The 19,788-nt window shown below is 41.9% G+C and overlaps 1 protein-coding gene across 1 annotated transcript; it reads right to left on the minus strand.

The window, feature by feature from the left end:
• Positions 1–6,334: 6,334 nt before the first annotated feature.
• ripk4 (receptor-interacting serine-threonine kinase 4) lies at positions 6,335–18,713 on the minus strand. The gene is made up of 8 exons (XM_017431102.3): positions 18,402–18,713; positions 14,357–14,648; positions 12,231–12,379; positions 11,464–11,513; positions 10,565–10,723; positions 10,287–10,405; positions 8,604–8,844; positions 6,335–8,466 (listed from the first exon to the last, which is right to left on the minus strand). Exons 1-8 carry the CDS (start codon positions 18,587–18,589, stop codon positions 7,223–7,225), a joined length of 2,442 nt encoding a protein of 813 aa, XP_017286591.1. The 5' UTR covers positions 18,590–18,713; the 3' UTR covers positions 6,335–7,222.
• Positions 18,714–19,788: the final 1,075 nt, after the last annotated feature.

Here is a 19,788-nt window from a genome sequence, read left to right on the forward strand (position 1 = left end):
GGCGAAGATCCTGGGTCCTCCAGCAAGACAACGACCCAAAGCACACAGGCCTGGTTGAAAGGGAAAAAATGGACTGTTTTAAAATGGCCAGCAATGAGTCCTGATCTCAATCCAATTGAAAATCTTTGGGTGGAGCTGAAATCTGCCATTGGCGAAAGGAACCCTGCAAATGTACAAGAGCTTGAGCATATTGCAAAAGAAGTGTGGGAGAAAATGCCACCCGAGAAGTGCAAGAAGCTTATAGATGAATATAAGAAACGTTTGGAGGCCGTCATTGCTGCCAAAGGCTGTGCAACCAAATATTAAAGAGGGGTGTCAATATTAGTGCACATGCTGGTTTTCTGTTTTGTCCTTTGGAATTAAAATATTTAAGTTGAAATGGTAATTGTCTTTGTTAAATTACTTTGGACCTGAAATTGAAAGATTCTGCTGATATAAGTTTTGAACATTTCCATTTATTTCTGAAGATATTCACTCAGCTATGCAAATCATGAAGGGGTGCCAATAATGTTAAGCAGGACTGTATATACACCGCGGGTAATTGACATTCAGGGGCATAAATATTTTGGGTACACATTAATCAGCTCTCAGTCAGAGCTGTCCACTTGGAGTCAAATCAGCTGAAATGGATCACAAACAACATGTCTGAACAGCCTCTGAATGTGACATCTCTCTGTATCGAATGAGATAGCACATGTTCTTTCCACGGTTTGACCACAGAGGCTACAGCTCTGTCATTTCTCTGTGTAAAATGATCTCAGTCCAAAACCCCTGGTGTGAACGGTGGCGGGCGATGTGCATTTCGTAAAGGAATGCTGGGCCTTTAATCTAATAACTGGATTCAATGGCGCACCCCACTGTATGCGCAGGTGCACGTGGTTGAACAGATTCTAAAACTGTGTGGACCAAATTGTCACAGCACAGTTCACAGCTCCGACTCTTTGATCCCAAACAAGTTTCCTCACAAAGTTTGAGACCAATATGCCAAGGCTGATGTCACTGAGACAACAAATCCTGACACGTCGCTGCACTCCTCCATAAGCAAACAGGAAGGACACCTGTTGAGACAGAGACATGCTGCTTACTGTGTGATGATAGAGGCAGACATGCTTTGTCTCCGAAGAGTGGACTTTAACCTCTTCATAGCCTGTAGTTATGCTCTCAGCCTCTGTCCTCCTATGATCATTAAACAATTAAGGTCTAAATATTTAAAAAACTCTATTAAAAATGCTTTGCATGTATTTAAAGTGAACTCAAAGGCTTTACTTACTTTCAGTTACATTTCAGTGCTGTATCCCTTGTATTTATCTCTGCACAGTGCATTTATTCACAAGCCCAAGGCTACCTCCACATGTTGCAGCTTGTCTCACTGTTTAGAGATGTGCTTTCTAATCTTGCTAAACGAGTTCTGTGAGGTTAAAAAAAGGGGATAGAGAAAAAAAAATCAAGCCAGAGTCTCAGAGTGTCAGAACGACATTTCTATTAGTTCTGTTTTCAGATAAGCCACTATTGAGCTTTATTTAACAGTCTTTCTGCTTTGTTTTTTGTTTCTTTTGTTTTGTTTTACGAATGAACATTGCATTCAGGATCTAATACGGACCTTGCATCAGTTCAGTAAATGTTCTGTGATTCATGAGGGTGTCTGCAGTTCATCTGTCAGTCTGACCGAGCGGTGAGGTGTGACTCATCCAAACGGAAAAGTTCCTTTTAGTGTCAAACAAAGAAGCTGCCAGACGCTTCATCTTAGAGTAAGCCAGGCAGACACTCACTGGTCACACAGGAAGCTCAGCTCCTACACAGCACAACTTTTCCTTCGCTGCACCGAATACATTTCTGACCATAAACTCTTTCTGACAAATTAAAATCTGAGTGCTAAGGCTTATTGTAGCAGATATTTTAGGCTTCATGTTCCACCCATGGCCTCCTCTATGAGTGATGAGTGTCCAATTAACGGCTTTACACTCTATATGTAATGTGAGCCTCAAATTCTCCCCCCCTCCACACACACACACACCCACCCCCCGCGGGAAACATGGCAGACACGATGTTTGGGTCTGACTTCATCCATCATTCATTAAGGTATAAGGTGGCAGAGGGGACGTGATAGGAACTGGAGACAACTCAGCAGACAAACAAGAAAAAAAAAGGCAATTTTGAATTTTATAGAAGCAACACATCTCAAAAAGATGGGACAGGGGCAACATAAAATTGTAAAAAATAGTGGTACAGATAATAAACAGCTGGAGGAGTATTTTGTAACTATCCATCCATCCATCCATCCATCCATCCATCTATCCATCCATCCATCCATCCATCCATCCATCCATCCATCCATCCATCCATCCATCCACTTCCTCTTATCCGGGGTCGGGTCGCGGGGGTAGCAGCCTAAGCAGGGAGACCCAGACTTCCCTCTCCCCAGCCACTTGGGCCAGCTCCTCTAGGGGAATCCCAAGGCGTTCCCAGGCCAGCCGAGAAACATAGTCCCTCCAGCGTGTCCTTGGTCTTCCCCTGGGCCTCCTCCTTGTGGGACGTGCCCGGAACGTCCAGGAGGCATCCTAATCAAATGCCCGAGCCACCTCAACTGGCTCCTCTCGATGTGGAGCAGCAGCGGCTCTACTCTGAGTCCCTCCCGGATAACCAAGCTTCTCACCCTATCTCTAAGGGAGAGCCCAGACACCCTGCGGAGAAAACTCATTTCAGCCACTTGTATTCATATTTTTCAGAAGCTGGCATTTTGTAACTAATTAAGTAAATTGTAAACAAGTCAGAAAGAGGACAGGGAATAAAAAGATCATTGTAGAGAGGCTGAATCTCTCTGAAGTAAAGATGGGCAGAGGTTCACCAGTCTGTGAAAATCTGTGTCTAAAAATAATGGAACAGTTTTAGAACAATGCTCCTCAGCAAAAAACTGGGAAGATGTTGAATATCCCATTATCTGCACTTCATAATTTCATCAAAAGATTTCAAGAATCTGGAGAAATCTCTGAGGTCAAAGGTCAAGGCTGAAAGTCAATATCAGGTCCCTGTGATGTTGGGGCCCTTTAGGGGTCACTGCATTAAAACCAGGTCTGATTCTGTTGTGGACATCACTGCATGGACTCAGGAACACTTCCACAAATCACTGTCTGTAAACACAGTTCACTGAGCCATCTACAGATGTTACTTAAAGCTCTATCAGACAAAGAAGAAGCCATCTGAACACCATCCAGAAACCCTGCTGTCTTCTCGGAGCCAAAACTGATCTGAAATGGACTGAGGCCAAGAGGAGAACTGTTCTGAGGTCAGATGGATCGAAGTTTAACCACCGACACCACATTCTTTGTGCTAAAGAGGAGAGGAACCATCCAGCCTGTTATCAGCACTCAGTTCAGAAGCCCTCCTCTTTGATGGTATAGGGGTGGATTTGTGTCTCTGGGATGAGCAGTTTACACATCTGGAAAGGCAACATCAATGCAGAAAAATACACACAGGTTTTAGAATAACATCTGTTCTCATTCAGAAAACACTTTGTTCAGGAAATGCTTTGTATATTTCAACAAGATAAGGCTAAACTGCATATTTCAAATATGCAAAATCCAGCAAAGACAACCTAGGACTGTTAAACATCTAAAATCCTTCATCAGACAAGAATGGGACAACATTCCCTCTAAAACCTCCAGCAGCTGCTCTCCTCAGTTCATGGATGGTTTCAGACTGATGTTAGAAGAAGAGGGGAAGTTTCACAGAGGGAAACATGAACCTGGGACAACTTTTTAGAGATGTGTTGCTGCCACCAAATTCAAAATGACCTTTTTTTTCCCCAACAAGGAAATGACATATTTTTTAGTTACAACATTTGATATGTTTACCATGTTCCCTTGTCAATGAAATGTGGGTTTAGAAGACTTGCAAAGAATTGCATTCTGTTTTTATACACATTTTACACAACTTTATTTCCCAATTTTGTCAGAACTAGGGTTGCAATTAACTTCTCATATTTTTCTACCACAAAAGCAGAAAAGAAGTGTAACTAAAAAGAAAGAACCCACAATGTCACATTTACCTTCATTTTTGTCATCGCACACATATGAACCCACCCTATTCTGATTAATCTCAGACTTATTCTTCAAGGGAATCATTATTAATATTCATCTGTTATTGTTTTCTATTTCCATCACAATAATCCTTTTGCTGCTCCTCCTGCAGCGTTGGGAAAACCCAGAAAAAACGACTTCAAAACATTACATTCTTGACAAATTTCACAAAAGATAAAGTTGAACATTTCCAAGTAATGGGATTTTGACAAAAACAAGTGAGAAAACCCACTCTTTAGATCTCTACAGCTCAGGTAGACTTCAAAGTTTAAATGGGACTCAGAAAGTTGGGCTTTTTGGGGGCAATTTGATATTTTTGACAACTTTCACTGAATTCTTATTTAGGTTTAATGATTTTATCACAAACTGTTCAGCTTAGAGTTTGGTCATTTTTGAGCTGTCCACATTTTCCATCATTTTTTACTCGTACATTTTTCACACTTCTCATTCAGTTTATATATCAAAAAATGAGTGTTTCTGTCTTCTTTCTCTTGATGTGTCTCTCAGTTCTATAGGTCTTGTGGTTCCACGCGGTTTTTGGCGGATTCAGCCGGGTGCTTTGTTTACACTTAGTACGTACCTACATTTCAGAATTGCATATCAATATATCTGGAAACCTACTGTAGTAAACTGTTTTAAACCGTATTATTTGGCATACATAGTTCAGGACAACCTTTTTATGCCGAATTTCATGCTTTGCAATGAGTACCTTTAACCTTTTTTGCTTTCTGCAACACAAACTCTACCTACTTGTCTTTCCAAATAAACAGCAACCTCGACAGGAGATGTTAGCTGAGACTGGGTAAGGTTATTTTCCCTCAGCAGGAGAAGAGAAATGTTGCCAGGCAACAGGCAGAAAAGAGCTAATTGTGCAGAAAACAGAGGTATCAAATTACACACATTTTCTGGGCCTCTGCAAACATAAGCTATAAAAACAGCCCTGTCCCAAACGCCAGCCACCAGGACGGACTGTCTCAGGTTGCAAAAAGCCCAGCCCTAGAGGCGTCAGGGGATGGTGTGTTGGTTTTAGAGAGTGATGAAAAGTTAAAGTGGTCTCAGGAATTAGCCAACAGGCTGGATTTGCAGGTAGTGGAACATCAGCGCCCCTTCTCCCTCATCCATCATCCTCCAGCCTGTGATCCCCCTCGGGGGCAGTTCCCATGATCTGTGCCAACCTCAGCGTGCTCCTGAGTGGGAGCGGGGAGATAATAATAACTCTCCAGGTGGGGCTGCAAATGCAGACATGCCAACTCTAGTCAGCAGTGAGGCTTAAAGGTCCTGCAACACGTGCAGCTGGAGCTGTGGCAAAACCGACTCTGGAACAAGAGACGTTTCCCCAGCCAGCCTGCCGTAACACGAGCCACTTCCATCCCGCTACAGAACCAGAAATATTTCCAAGGAGGATTTAATCCCATTCCTATCTCATTTATGAGTTTAGATGTCATTATCAGCATTCTCTTGGACACAAAACATCAGCAGTCAGAATTTAAAATTAAAATAGTTGGTGGTTGATTTAACATTTAATGGTGAGACTGCATAAGTTTATATTTTAATGTTAATATTTTTCTTTTTTCTGCCCCCACGCGCTTTTTCTTCAGTCTACTTTGTGCTTTATTAGCCATTCATATATCAAAATGATCAGCTCATTCAGGAAATGTGTGTCACTTTTGGCTTTTGTAACTTTTATACTTTTCATAAACATTTAACTTTGTTTACAAATATTTTTCCCATAGAAATACATTAGTGTCTCTAAAATTCCTTGAAAAATTGTTCTCTTTGAAACCCGCTTTAGCATACTTGTTCTATTTTTGTCTTATGTTATGCTGCTTTTAGCTTACAGCTAGCCTTTTGCTACATTTAGCTTTTAACTAAACTTTTGCTACTTTTAGCTAGACCTTTTGCTACATTTAGCTTTTAGCAAAGCTTTTAGTATTTAAAATTACAATTGTAATAGTAAGTCCTAAATTTCAATTTTGTTAGAATGTGATTGTAGATATTTTTACTTTCAGGTCTGACAAGTAAGAATGTTTTTATGACCAGGAGAATCTAAAACTGTAAACAGAGACAGGACTGTCATTTGATTATATGCTACAACAGGCTGACATACAGTTTAACAGAATATTTTGTGTTAAGAAAATTAACCTTTTTTTTTAAAAATAAATTAATACCAAAAGTCAAAGTTCATGTAAAAGGGTAAAAGTTTTTTAATCCACTGCTCTGTAACGAGTACAGAACGCACAAAAAAAAAAGCTTTTCTGTATGAAGTGACCAAATTCTGATCCATTAACATTTATTTACAGGCTGCAGCAGGGCTTAACGAAGTCCATCAAGGACACATTCAATCATTTTATTTACATGCGGTCTGTAGCTTGTTTTTTTAGTAAAAAGTTAACAAAAATCAAACAAATGTATTTATACTTTCTATTTACAGTATATATATTTACATGTGAGCTTTATGGCAGTTAGAAGATGCAATACTTCAGAGAGTCCAAACACTTTAGATGACAATGTTTTACCCAAGTGCAAGGCAGCAGATGTGTTCAAGAAATCTAACGAAAAAAGGACAATATGGTTCTCAGGGTTCCTACACATTATCCATTTTGAAAGTCCACACTTTCCCAGACATCTCAGTGGATTTTTGAGTTTTTCTGATCTAAAACATCTATAGATTAACTATACAGACACGATGTCTTGTCTGTTCAGTGGTGCTGTTTCACATCTGTATGTTTATATAACAGGTTTTCATTTTTTCCATTGGCTTTAAGATGCATCATGGAAAAACTACCTACAACTGCAAGAAATGTAACATTATTCTTCCTTCACTTGATTTTCTTTTTTTAGTTTTCAAGAAATATAACATCTAAAATTTCTCTTTTTGCCAAAACAAAATATTTTTGAACAGAATTTTACAGATTTTGATCACACCAAAATGAAAATCTATAAATCTGAAAGTTTTGATTTTTGTTTTCTAGAAGAGGCATTAGGTGATAGAGTCTGGAAACACATGTTTTTCCAGACTCCGTTTTCCTTTCTACATACTTATCCAGACCTGGAAAACACTAAATTCTAATTCCATGCTTGTGCAGACTTTTAAGGACAGCGTAGGAACCCTGAGTTCTGTACAAGTCTGTGGGTGTCTGATTGTGTTAGGATAGTGCTGAAACACAGTCTGACATGGGGGGCTGAGGGCAGTCCTTGTGCTCCGTCAGCTTGAGAATGACGACTTTCCTCTGGAGATGACTGACCTCCTGTGCTGTGGGCTCCTCAGCTGCTGGCTGCACCGTGCTCTCTGTAACTGAGTCCTGGCAGGCCTGCGACAGCAGCGCCGTGCTGGCGTTAGAGTCGCCCCCCTGCACTGCCAGGTGCAGCGGGCTGAGTCCTTCCTGATCTGACAGAGTGCCGCCGTTTGGACAGTGAAGGAGCAGCTCTTTTAGTACTTCACTGTGTCCGTTCTCTGCCGCCAGGTGGCAGGGGGTGTGCTGGGATTGGTCGAATACGGAAAGGTCCGCCCCCTCAGCAATCAGCATCTTGACTGTGGCCAGGTGGCCCTGCTGTGAGGCCAGGTGGAGGGGTGTGAGTCCGTGAGCGTTCTGAGCATTTGGATCTGCCTGGTGTTTAATCAGCAGGCGAGAGGTGCTGGTATGGCCCGTTTCTGCGGCGACGTGTAGTGCCGTGTTTAACCCGGCTGACATCAAGTGGACATCTGCTCCTAGCTCAATCAGGATCCGTGCCACTCGGTACTGCCCCCTCTGGGATGCCAGGTGCAGTGGTGTGCGGCCGTCTGTGGTTTGGCCGTCCACGTCGGCCCCAGCCTGCTTGACCAGCAGCTTGACGATACCCAGATGCCCCTGCCAGGCAGCAAAGTGGAGTGGAGTCCAGTTGTTCTTGCCCTTGATTTGAACGTCAGCACTGCGACTCAGCAGCACCCTGATTACATTCTCCTGGCCGTGCTGGCACGCCACGTGAGCCGGAGTGCGCCCCTGACCGTCGGTCTCGTTCATGGCCGCCCCCCGGTCCAGCAGTAGTCGAGTCATGGCCTCGTCGCCGTTCTGTGCCGCCCAGTGTAAAGCTGTGTACTGGTCCTCGTCTCTGGCGTTCACGTTGGTGCTGCGCCGGTTCAACAGAAGTTCAGCCAGAGACTTCTGGTGCTTCTCTGTGGCCAGGTGCAGGGGGGTGGAGCCATGTGCATTTGCAAGGTTGGCATTGGCATGGTTCAAGAGCAGAAACTTGACTGCCTCCTCGTTTCCCAAAGAGATGGCGAGGTGCAGCAGGCTGCCTCCTCCATCCAGGAGGAGGTCGACATCCTGCGGCTGGAGGATCTTCATCAGCTTGGTGGTATCTTTAGTCTTGATGGCTTCACAAAGCTTCCTCTTCTGGACTTCAGCAGAATCTGAACAGTAGGAAGGATTAAAAAACGCTTTTAAAAGACTAATCAAAGAGAACACAGACGCCAAGGGTTAATACTTTTATGATCAGTGATTATTTTACAGTAAATACATCCAGTTGTAGATCCTAATCAGCTCTTACCAACTGTGTTCTCCTTCTCAAAGGACAGGGTGATGGAGTCCTGAGAGGAGAAAGCTGAGTCTGCAGAGGAGATTCCAGACAGTCTCTTGGACGTGTTCTCCTTGCTGTGGCAGCTGTCCTCCTTCACTCGATCAAAGCTCCTAGAGATCCCAGAATCCACCTGGCTCAGCAGCTCCGACAGGCTGCAGTCTTTCTCTGGCAACATGGCCGACTTTGGGCGCACTGGTTTGTTGACATTACCCTGTGGAAAAATCCTGTGGTTAGCACACGGGATGGCTCTTTCGACATTCTGTACATTCCATCAGATTTACTCTCAGATGTGCAGATGGCACTCAACACAGCACAACTACTTTAAAGGAATACAACAAACTACGTGAACACAAAACAAAATTCAGAACAGCTCCTTCTTTGTTCTAGGCAAATAGATATTTCTTGATAACAGCTGTCACTTCCTGTGAGCAGGATGTTTGTTTCTAGTCACGTACAGCCCAAGCAGCAAGCCGGAAGTGATTAAAAACAGCGCACAGGTTGAAAAATCCCATCAGTCAACATTCCTCTTCTGTGACACAATGATTGTTCTGGACTATTCGTAATCATAACCCAGTGTGGAGAAGTTAAAAGATAACCCTGCTGTTAGTTGATTATTAACAAACCAGTTCTACAAACAGACAGGTGAACAGTTTAAAGAAGAGGAAAGCAACACAAAATAATTGGTACAAGAATATTCATGCATTACTCTCATAAGATTCTGGCTTAGCATTGAAACAAAGTGCTTTACAAGATGTTGGGGTCAGATGGTTGCTCACAACATATCAGTACTGAAAAAGTAAAACAAATATATCAGACATTGCCAAAGGCTTTTCAGAAAGATGCTGACTGTAGTGACAGACCTGGTGTGAGTTCAATGGGTAAACAGTTTCCTAAATTAAAATAAATAAAACTGTTTCTGTTGTCATAAATCTGCGACATGGAAAGTTCACAAGGTGCGATCTGTAAGTCCTAACATCCAGGAGGTTATCCAACAGGTCAATGAATCTGAAATGGTTTTAGAGTTAAGGTCATGAATATCAGTGGTCACGGAGGCCTGTGTTAGAGTATCTCGGCCGTCTGTGTGGTATTATTTAACAGACTACAAAGATTAGTATCAAAACTATAAAAACTTTAGGAGCCAAACAGAAAAAAAATATAGTTCTCATTTTAGAAGTCCAAAATAAAACTGGGCCCATGCAGGACTTTATTTTAAAAAGTCATGCTTATAGATTTACGAGGTTCTCAGGCTCAAAAAGGTGTCATTGGTGTGAGCATAGGAACAATGCTGTGCAGAAATCCGAGGCAGCCTGTAAACAGAAAACAGAAGGGACCATAAACAGGGCCCTGGAGGACACCAGAACTAAGACCTAAGGAGGGTAAAATTATTCAGACTGATGGAAACTGCTAGAGAAGTTTAATTCTTGGTACAAAACAGGTTCAGTTAAACAGAAGGCCCACCCTTCTGTTTAAAGCTCACATTCCTCTCATTTTGTTCCACTTTCTCTTTCAGTCTGTAAAAATCTGAACTGCTGTTGAGAAAAATCTTCTCAAAAAGTTCACAAAAACAGTCTTAACTTTCAATGAAAACAAAAATCTTTGTCAAACACTGAGGTTTTGTCTTGAAGTAGTGAATATAGTGCCACCATGATTCACCTGGTCATTGGAGAGTGGGTTGGGGGACATGGGCTCCGGTTCTGATGATGATGATAACCTTGGGGTCTTGGGTTCATCTTGAGGTTTAGAACAGAGCTCCTCAGCTTCTGATGTGATTTCTGCATGAACGGTGAGATTAGTTAGGCTTCAGTAATCACAGATAAGGGATTAACGAGTCACACAAAAAGAGAAGAAGTGACTATGTTTAACCTAACAGTTACACAAATAAAACCTTTTGTTTTACATTAATGTCATTAGGATAGAAAAATGAAACTCACCCAGGAATGAGGGTCTGTCATTTGGGTTTGTGGCCCAGCAGCGCTGCATAAGGCTCAGGAAACCTGCACAAGCAGACGGTCGACTCCGTGGAACTGCGTTCAGGTCAGGACGAACCCCTTTAACCACTTTCACCATGAGCTGCAGGATACTGTTTTCTCCTGAGAAAAAAAAAAAAATATTATAGTCATTCCTGTTTCATTCAAAACCCCATGTTTTTATTTCTCTATACTACATGGCTCTACTAAGATGCTCTCTGACGACATATGGACTGAAGTTCAAAGGGTTTGAACCATAATCAGAAGAAGTTGCAACACGCACTAATTACATCATAACTTTAGGCAGTGATAGATGTCAGTGCCTGGATGGGAGGTCAGGTGTGCACAGCTTTATCACCATCCTTCTTTGTATTTGTTACTTCTCATGGGAAACATAAATGCTCTGACCTGCTTTTATCTGACTGTGGGATCAGTTAAGTCAGTGACTCACAGCAAACTAGCAAAGGTGCACAGCTCCTATTGTTGCTATAATACTCTTCACAAACAAAGGAGGAAGATGGCCAGAGACGGATTTCTCACTTTTTAATTTTGCACAGATCAGCACAGGCAGTACCCACCCAGGCTACCTTAAACACAGATTTCCAAAGAGCTACCCAATATGCCTGGGAAAATGAAAAAAAAAACCCACAGTGTTGCTAGTCTGGCTCTGTTCACCTTCCTGCAGTGGAATTTAGAGTAAACACTTCAGTGCCTGTACACGCCTAAAAAAGGTGTAGCCTGTATGTTTAAAGGAATGGTATAAAAATAGATTTACAGTAAAAAATGGCAACCAGAAGCATGCTTGAGCTGTTTTTTTTCTTCCTGTGTAAAAAGAAAAGAGATCATTGTACTACAAAGTTTACCTTGGTAGGGTTTCTTCTGTGTGAGAATTCCCCAGATCATGATGGAGAAACTAGAAAAGCAAACATGGAAGATGTTATTTACAAGAAAACAAACAAATCCTTCTTTCATAGTCTGTTTAGCATTAAACATATTCAATGCTACTTTTAAATCATATTTTATCATACCAAATTAATCAACTAGATTTGATCAATAACAGTTTATACTGAAAGCCTAGCATTCCTAAAGGAATTTATATCGCCCATAGTCTTTCAAGCCTTTGACTAAATCAAATAACAGAGTTGTAGCCGTTTTGGTCAAGCCTTCAAAATGATGTTCTGCTTGATCTTACTCAGTATCACATCCAAAGTATGGGTTGCAAATGATTCTCAGCTACGACCATAATAAATCTTAGCTCCATATTTGCAAAATGGTCTAAATTATATTTGCGTTTTCTCAGGTCAGTTAGTTTGCTGTGGCGGCCATCTGGAATTTGGTTGGCTCTGACAGTTAACTGGTTGTAGATGTGCATGAAATTATTAAGCTTCATTTAAATCCATCCACTGGTTCATGGGATATTGTGCAAACAGACAGATCTGACTCCAAATCATTGATGTAAAAACAAACACACATGCATGGGCAAAAACATTATCGACAGTCTTTCACCTTTGGCAGCGGGCGATAATTAGATCAGACGGAATGTGCAAGAAGATTAAATTCAATTACAAAACCTCATTATACCAAAAAAAAAAAAACAAACCCTTGAATGCCAAGTTGGAAGAACACCAACCTGTAAACGTCATGCTTGGTGTCTGACACTCTGTCCTTCTCTATGATGCTCTCGGGCGGCAGGTAGGCAATGGTGCCACAGAAGCCGTCTCTGCTGATGTCATCAGCCCGTGACAGGCCGTTCCATCGGGCCAGGCCAAAATCAGATATCTGAAACATTGAGAGATGAGATAAAAGCTTAAACCAGAGCAGCTGAACTGCGTTTCTCGTGAACTGCTGCGGCGGTGATGACTAACTTCACACCCGTGAGTGTGACAAGGAGCTAAGCTCTTATTATGTGAATGCAGTGGAATGATGAGGGCAATGCTGCCATGTCCCAACCTGCAGGAGAGGAGAGGCCCTTCACGTTTGTGTTGAGGAGTGCACACCCCGCCACACAAACACACACTCACTCATAGAGGGAGATTTAATAGGAGCTAAATTATTCCTGTCAAGACAGGCCCAGCCGATGTGTTTACATCCAGGTATAAACTCCAGATATCGTGGTTCCCACCCATTCCTCTGTATGGTTGAACTGCTGAGAGGTTACACAAAAGGCTCATGTGCACAGCTATCAATTTGAAATTGATAAACTGGACAGGCATTGTGCTTCATGAGGGACATTTCTTTGAAAAGTACATAACTATGACATATGACATTGAAGGTTTCACTGCAAGTCTCCTTTTTTTTGGAATAAAAACATCTGTAAATACACCGTTTTGGGGGTATTTCTGTTTGTTTTACCCTAGTTCAGCATCAGAAATAGGACCAACAACAATGTTATATTATTTTGCAAAATTCTTGGATATGAATTTACATTTACAACCCTAATTTTTTTTTTAAAAATGATGTTGCGTCAAATGTGAGCAAAAAAAAAAAAAGTAATTATGTGCAAAGTTCACGAACCCATATTTTATTCACAATGGAACACAGTAAACATATCAAATTGTACCGTTTTTTTTTTTAGGTAAAAAGTAAGGCAAGTTTGAACTTTATGGCAGCAACACATCTCAAAAATGTTGGGACAGGGGCAGCAAAAGGCAGTAAGGGTCAGTGAGGCTGAATCTCTGTGAAGTAAAGATGGGCAGAGGTTCACCAGTCTAATAGTGGAACAGTTTCAGAATAATGTTCCACAACAGAAAATTGGGAAGATTGTGAATATTCCAAAAATCTGGAGAAATCTCTGAGGTCAAAGGTCAAGGCTGAAAGTCAATATTGGCTCCCTGTGATAGAGCTTAAAGCTCTATCAGACAAAGAAGAAGCCATCTGAACACCATCCAGAAACCTTGCTGTCTTCTTGGAGCCAAAACTGATCTGAAATGGACTGAGGCCAAGAGGAGAACTGTTCTGAGGTCAGATGGATCGAAGTTTGAAATTCTTTTTGGATACAACAAATGCCACGTCCTTTGTACTAAAAGAGGAGAGGCACCATCCAGCCTGTTATCAGCACTCAGTTCAGAAGCCTGCCTCTCTGATGGTATGGAGGTGCATTAGCACCTCTGCCATGAGCAGCTTACATATTTGGAAAGATACAATCAGTGCAGAAAAGTATTTACAGGTTTTAGAACAACATCTGTTCCCATCCAGACAACATATTTTTCAGGGAAGGCCTTACATATTTCAGCAAGACAAACCACAAACTACATCCACTCCAGCAGCACGGCTTCAGAGTAGAAGAGTACAGCTGCTGAGCTGACCTGCCTGCAGTCCAGACCTCTCACCAACTGAAAACATTTCATGTATCATAAAATACAAAATCCCACAAAGAAGACCCAGGACTGTTGAACAGCTAGAATCCTCCATCAGACAAGAATGGGACAACCTTCCCTCTAAAACCTCCAGCAGCTGCTCTCCTCAGTTGCCATAAATTTTAAAATGACCTTTTTTTTAAAAAAAAAAAAATAATAAAAAAGTACAATTTCTTAGTTTCAGCATTTGACAGGTTTACTATAATCCACTGTAAATAATTTTTTTAAAAATCTTACTGACTGAATTTTGTTTTGATTTACATTTTTGTGGTTGCACATTTTTTGGCCAAATTTGCAAAAAGACGATCCTGTTCAGTGCCAGTGAAATAGAAAGTGATATTTTCGGATCAGAATGTTTTTGCCAGGTAATGAAGCCAACATTCTGTGAACGGCTCGTTACCTTAACATGATAGTGAGCGTCGAGCAGGATGTTGGCAGGCTTCAGGTCCAGGTGGAGCAGCGGAGGGTTCATGCAGTGCAGGAAGTTCATTCCCACGGCTGTCTCGTGGATGATGCGGAAACGGAGCTCCCAGGGCAGCAGCTCAGTGGCCAGCAGGTTCTCCAGGGAACCTGTCTCCATGTACTCCATGACGAGGCCCTGAGGGTCATCGCAGATCCCATATACGGGCAGGATGTACCGAAACTTGGCCGCCTCCATCTTTTTAGCCTCCTCGAGCAGCTCAGAGCGGTCCCTTTGTCAAAGGAAGAATTGACGTTTAAACTGAGGCACAGTTGTGTTTTATTTTAATGTGAATAAGCAACTTAAACACCAAACTGCAGGAGAAATTTGTTATTTTTGAACACACACTTTCTAGTCTCATAGTTATGTATCCAAGGGTCTCATAAACATTAATCTACTGATTGTAAAACCGTTCACTGATCTGAAATATTTGGAATAACTATTGACCACACTCAAATTCCTGCACATTACTGGTCATTCTTCCTCGGCTCCAAACGATGCAAATAATTAACACCGCCTCTGTGGGGAATCTATCCCTCAACCACCAGTGTTCATCCGGAGTGTGTGAATCACATTCTTTACCAGCCAGTGGGTGTTTTAAAGCCTGGAGGACGGTGCAGCCCTGCAGTCTGAGGGAGGATGGGGGCTTAATCACACTCTTGTTTTCCGTTGCTCAACCTGTGCACAGCAGCCTTTATCAGCCTGCTGACCCTGCCGACATACCTCAAACAAACCTGTGCAGGTCACGCATGACCTCACCTCACATATCTGAAGCACAGGTTGTTTCCAAAATGCAGACTCATAATGAGGACAGAGCAGAGAGATATAAACCCCACTCATTTCCACACTCAGATGCGAGTCAAAGGCAGGAGCTGGACTGGGAACTCTGCTTTTCAGCTATCAAGAAATAACATTAGGTGTGACTTGATTATGTATCAGATTAGATGGGTGCAAGTGTTGTTAAAAGGTGGTATCTCACTGGGCGGCAACTACTTGACTGATTGTTTAGTGGCAGTTCACAACTTCCTCATATGAGTTGCAGGTTGCAAGTTAAACATGCTGAAAACATTTCATGCAACAAATCCTCTCATATAAAGTCAACGCAAGTGTCTCAAGTCCACTTGAATGGTATCTGTGGCGTCTCCAACACGTCTCAAGAGCACTAAAGCTGGATTTTGACTCCTGCACAGGAGCTGTCCTCTATTAGTAAAACATCTAAAAACCACACTGGTGTTTAATAATTATTTTTTAAAAACTGGCCCAAATCTGCCTCTCTTTATTTCAGAAGTGTACACCTGTGCATTAAATCATAAATGTGCCATGGTGTGGACCACAAAATAATGTGTAAGCTGTAAACATACACCCACACACACAATTTTCAAAAGCTGGCCATTTAAAAACATAAACACACAGCTTACTGACTGCAAACACTCAGAATTCAGAGAGACTACACAGAAAATTTACATATCTTCTCGCAATTTTGAGTTGCCAACTACTCTCTATCAGTCGCAGCCCAGTGAGACACGATTTAAAGTGAAGCCGACAGAATCCCTCAAATCTTCCAGGCAGGTCTAACCAAACATAAGGTGGAAGATTGAGCAAGTATTTGTTTGCTAAATACTTCAGCTAATCCAAAGTGCTCCTTAGAACCAAACAATGTTCCTGCTTTTATAGAGAGAGGCCTGGTAAGACCAGTTCCGCAGCTTCTTAATTTGGCTGTGCCTCACAGTGGCAGCCAGCGAAGCAAATGCACAAAAGGTGGCTTTTAGTCTCCGCTGCTGAAGGTTACGCACAGATCAATGAAGGCTGCGGTCAAATGACTGTTTATGCTTGGAGGTGATCACATCTTTGGTTCGGGTTCAGAGGATGCTTCGATGCATCATAGGTCACAGGTACAAAGACAAAGTTTTCTTTTTTTTACTTTATATGATTTTTGTCTTCACTATATGACTCCTGGGAGTGTGTTCTCACCAGTCAGAAGAAATCTATTTTTATTTTTGATCAATTAAGTTAAAGGCCTAGTATTCCTTGAAGGAATGCAGATCTGCCTTTCATGCCAGAGTCTTAAACTAAGATCATCTTACGATGAAAATCAGCGGAGCTGAAGCCGTTTTGGTCAAATCTTGATTAAAAAACGTCATGCGCAATCTCATCCAACATCGCAAAATTCATGCTCTGGGTATGTGCTGAAGATGATTCTCTGCTAGAACCACACCAAATGTTAGGTCAATGTGTGTAAGATTGACCATCATAGCCATTTTAGTGGTTTTTTAAAGTCAGTTGGCTGCGGCGGCCACGTCGAATTAGGTTGACTCCACAAGTTAATTAATTGTAGATGTACATCCAGTGATTACTTTCTGCAAGCTTCATTAACATTCATCTACTGGTTCATGAGACATTTTGCTAACAGACACACAAACAGGCCTGCTACCTTTAGGCAACCGGCATTTGAATCAAATATCCCATGATGTAAAGTCTGTGTGCACCACTGATAAGAAGGAAGCTTCCACTGATAGGGTGGCTGTCACGCTATGTGACAGAACTTCTTTATAAAATGTTTTACAAGAAAATAGCAGCACCAGCCTGACATACGCACACAAATCAAAACGCATAAAACTGCTAATTGTTGCCAGATGCACTTGTGGCAATAAGATTAACCATTGTTCTACATGTTGGAGATTGTGCAATCCTCAGCTGTGCCTGTGGGGAAAGACCCCTCGGTTATTCTACCTCATCCATACATTTATTTAAATGAGCCCCTCCCTCAGGGGCCAGCCAGATAACATCTGACCGTAGGCACAAACAGCTGTAAACCTTTCAAGTTGGGGTCGACTTTTGAATAACCCGACAACTCTGACCCTGCGCATGGAGGCAGAAATATTTGCCGTGGGGATGAATCAGCACGGTACAGCTCACGCAACACGATTCAGCTCTGTCGACATCAGCTCCCCCTTCACAGGATCACTTCATGACCCAGACTGAGTGTGAATCACTGTTCACCAGAACTTTAATCTCTTATATACTGAACCTCTGTCTGTTTGACTTCGACCTATAAAACAAGTCATAAACAACTTAAGGGCCTAGCATTCCTCGAAGGAATGCATATCACCTGCTGCCGTTCAGGCTAGAGTTTTAGACTCGCATCATCTTATGTTGAGAAATGACAGAGTTGTAGCCATATTGGTCAAACCTCGAAAATAACATCATGCCTGATCTCATGTGGTACCCTGAATGATCTGTTAGCTCTTGGAGTATGGGTTGTGAACAATTGTCGGTTACCACCGCACCAAATTTTAGCTAAATATCTGTAAAAATTTGCTGTGGAACAACCATTTTTGTGTTGGCTAGGGTCAGTTACCTTTGGCAGTCATCTTGAACGGGGTCAATTCGAAAAGTTAATCAGTTGTACGTATACGTCCAGTGATTAATTTAGGGGAGTTTCACTGAAAACCATCCAGTGGTTTACAACATTTTGTGCTAACAGAAAAATAGGGTTGTTCAGCAAAGATGCTGCGCAATGCGTTGTGCTCAAAGTATGCGTTGGGGAGGACCCCCAGGTACTTACAGACCAAATTTGAGCTCAATCTCTCAAAAAGTGGCTGTGTTATTGGCATTTTTGTGTTTTCTAAATCAGTTCGCTGTGGCAGCCATCTTGAATTCAGTTGAATCCAAAAGTTAATCAGTTGTAGATGCCAACCTAAAGATTATCTCCTGAAAGTTTCAATACAATCCAGCCTGTGGTTCATGAGATATTTTGCTAACGCTTCAGATAAACAAACACACGTACAGACAGGCAAATACATCGTTACTTCGCCTTCGGTGGCAGGTAATAATGAAACGTGAACCTATAAAGTACAGATCTGTGCATGTCGCTCCGTCAAGGACAAAACAGCTATGTAACGACACACCTAAAGGAGCCAGAGATGAGCAGGTGAAGCTGAATTCCTTCACACCTAACAACACAAACGGATCAGCTGGGACTTACTTGTCATCCACATGAAGGCAGGGGGGACACTTGATCGCCAGCCATGTTTTCCACTGAACATGCCGGACTTTGTATACCTGTCCAAATCCACCTGAGCCAATCTTCTCCCAGCTGTTGAACTCAGACGAGTCAAAAGTCCTTAACAGCCCCATATTCCCGTGAGGAGAATCTGGGACGTCCATATCCATGTTGAGAGACCCAAAAAGGGCAACTTTTGTTTGTTTTTTTTCCCTCCCTTCACCTCCTGACACAAAGTGGGGAAGTGAACAAGTACAAACACTGACCTGGCAGCTTGTGAGCTCTTTCTTGTTTTTCCCCCTTCTCTTTCCTGGTAAGACTCCTCCCAGTCTTCAGGTAAAGCAGAGGGGGCGGGGCCTGCTGCTGTGTCATCACTTCCTGGTTCTGAAACAGGGAAGAAGTGGACCACAGATGAAACATACCAGCGCCACACTGCCACCAAATGCCTTTGAATAATTGTTTTCCAGGCACTCTAAAGGTCTTTTGGTTTTTATTTTTCTTATTTCTGCCAAAAAAAAAGAAAAGAATTATTTCCAACAAGCACAAGTTTATGAAGCCAGAAATGTGTCTTTTTACAAACATGCTTTGTTCTACTGTAGCTCATTGTGAAAGTAAAGCACTACTAGAGGTAATGAAAAGGAATATGTCTTAACAAAAGACGTTATGTGTGCCTGAGTCTGTCTGTTAAAATATCTTATGAACCACTGGGCAGATTCTAATGAACTTCTCAACATCTACAGCTGATCCACAGCAGTGTCAGTCTTACACAGATGGAGGTTAGCTCACAAAAACTGGCAGCATCAGCACAGAGGAGCACTGTTAATCACACTCGTCAAAAGCAGTCAGGGATGAGCAGAAACACAGTCGCTTTAAAAAGTTTATGTTTTGCCAGTTAATGTCGTGGGTCTCAATTATTATTGAAATAGAATCTGAACAGCAGATGTTCATTTGTTCATGATTAGATTGGTGTTACTCATTTCTCAGTCCGTTCGGAAAAAATACCGCAAATATGTCTTCAGGTGAAAAACAATAGCTCATATATTTTGAAGTGGGGCTCTGTGGAAGCGTTACGACTGATTAATAACTTAGCTGTGGTGGATTGCGCTTTGTGATTTCTATCTGAAAAAAATATAAATTAACTTTACTTACTAATATGTGGAATTATATTTGTTGGTGCGTGTGAAGATAAAACGTTCTATCGTCAAAAACATGACGTTTTGGTCTATGTTGCAACCTGCCAGGTTGTTTTTTTCCTGTTTACTCACACTGAGTGAAGACATGATGTCACCCGGCCGCGGTCCCCAGCACAGTGAGAAAACTGGAGGGACCAGATGAAGACTAGAATAAATAAAGAATAAATGTGTCATTG

This window comes from Kryptolebias marmoratus, linkage group LG13 (genome assembly GCF_001649575.2).
Source record: "Kryptolebias marmoratus isolate JLee-2015 linkage group LG13, ASM164957v2, whole genome shotgun sequence".
Taxonomy (NCBI): Eukaryota; Metazoa; Chordata; class Actinopteri; order Cyprinodontiformes; family Rivulidae; genus Kryptolebias; species Kryptolebias marmoratus.

Bases quoted from the DNA above. Each gene is read 5' to 3' on its own strand.
- ripk4 (XM_017431102.3), bottom strand. From the start codon at position 18,589: ATGGATATGGACGTCCCAGATTCTCCTCACGGGAATATGGGGCTGTTA. The intron at 14,649-18,401 runs GTAAGTCCCAGC...CCTTTGACAAAG, and splicing joins TGCCTTCATGTGGATGACAA to GGACCGCTCTGAGCTGCTCG. The intron at 11,514-12,230 runs GTTGGTGTTCTT...TTGCTTTTCTAG, and splicing joins ACCAAGCATGACGTTTACAG to TTTCTCCATCATGATCTGGG.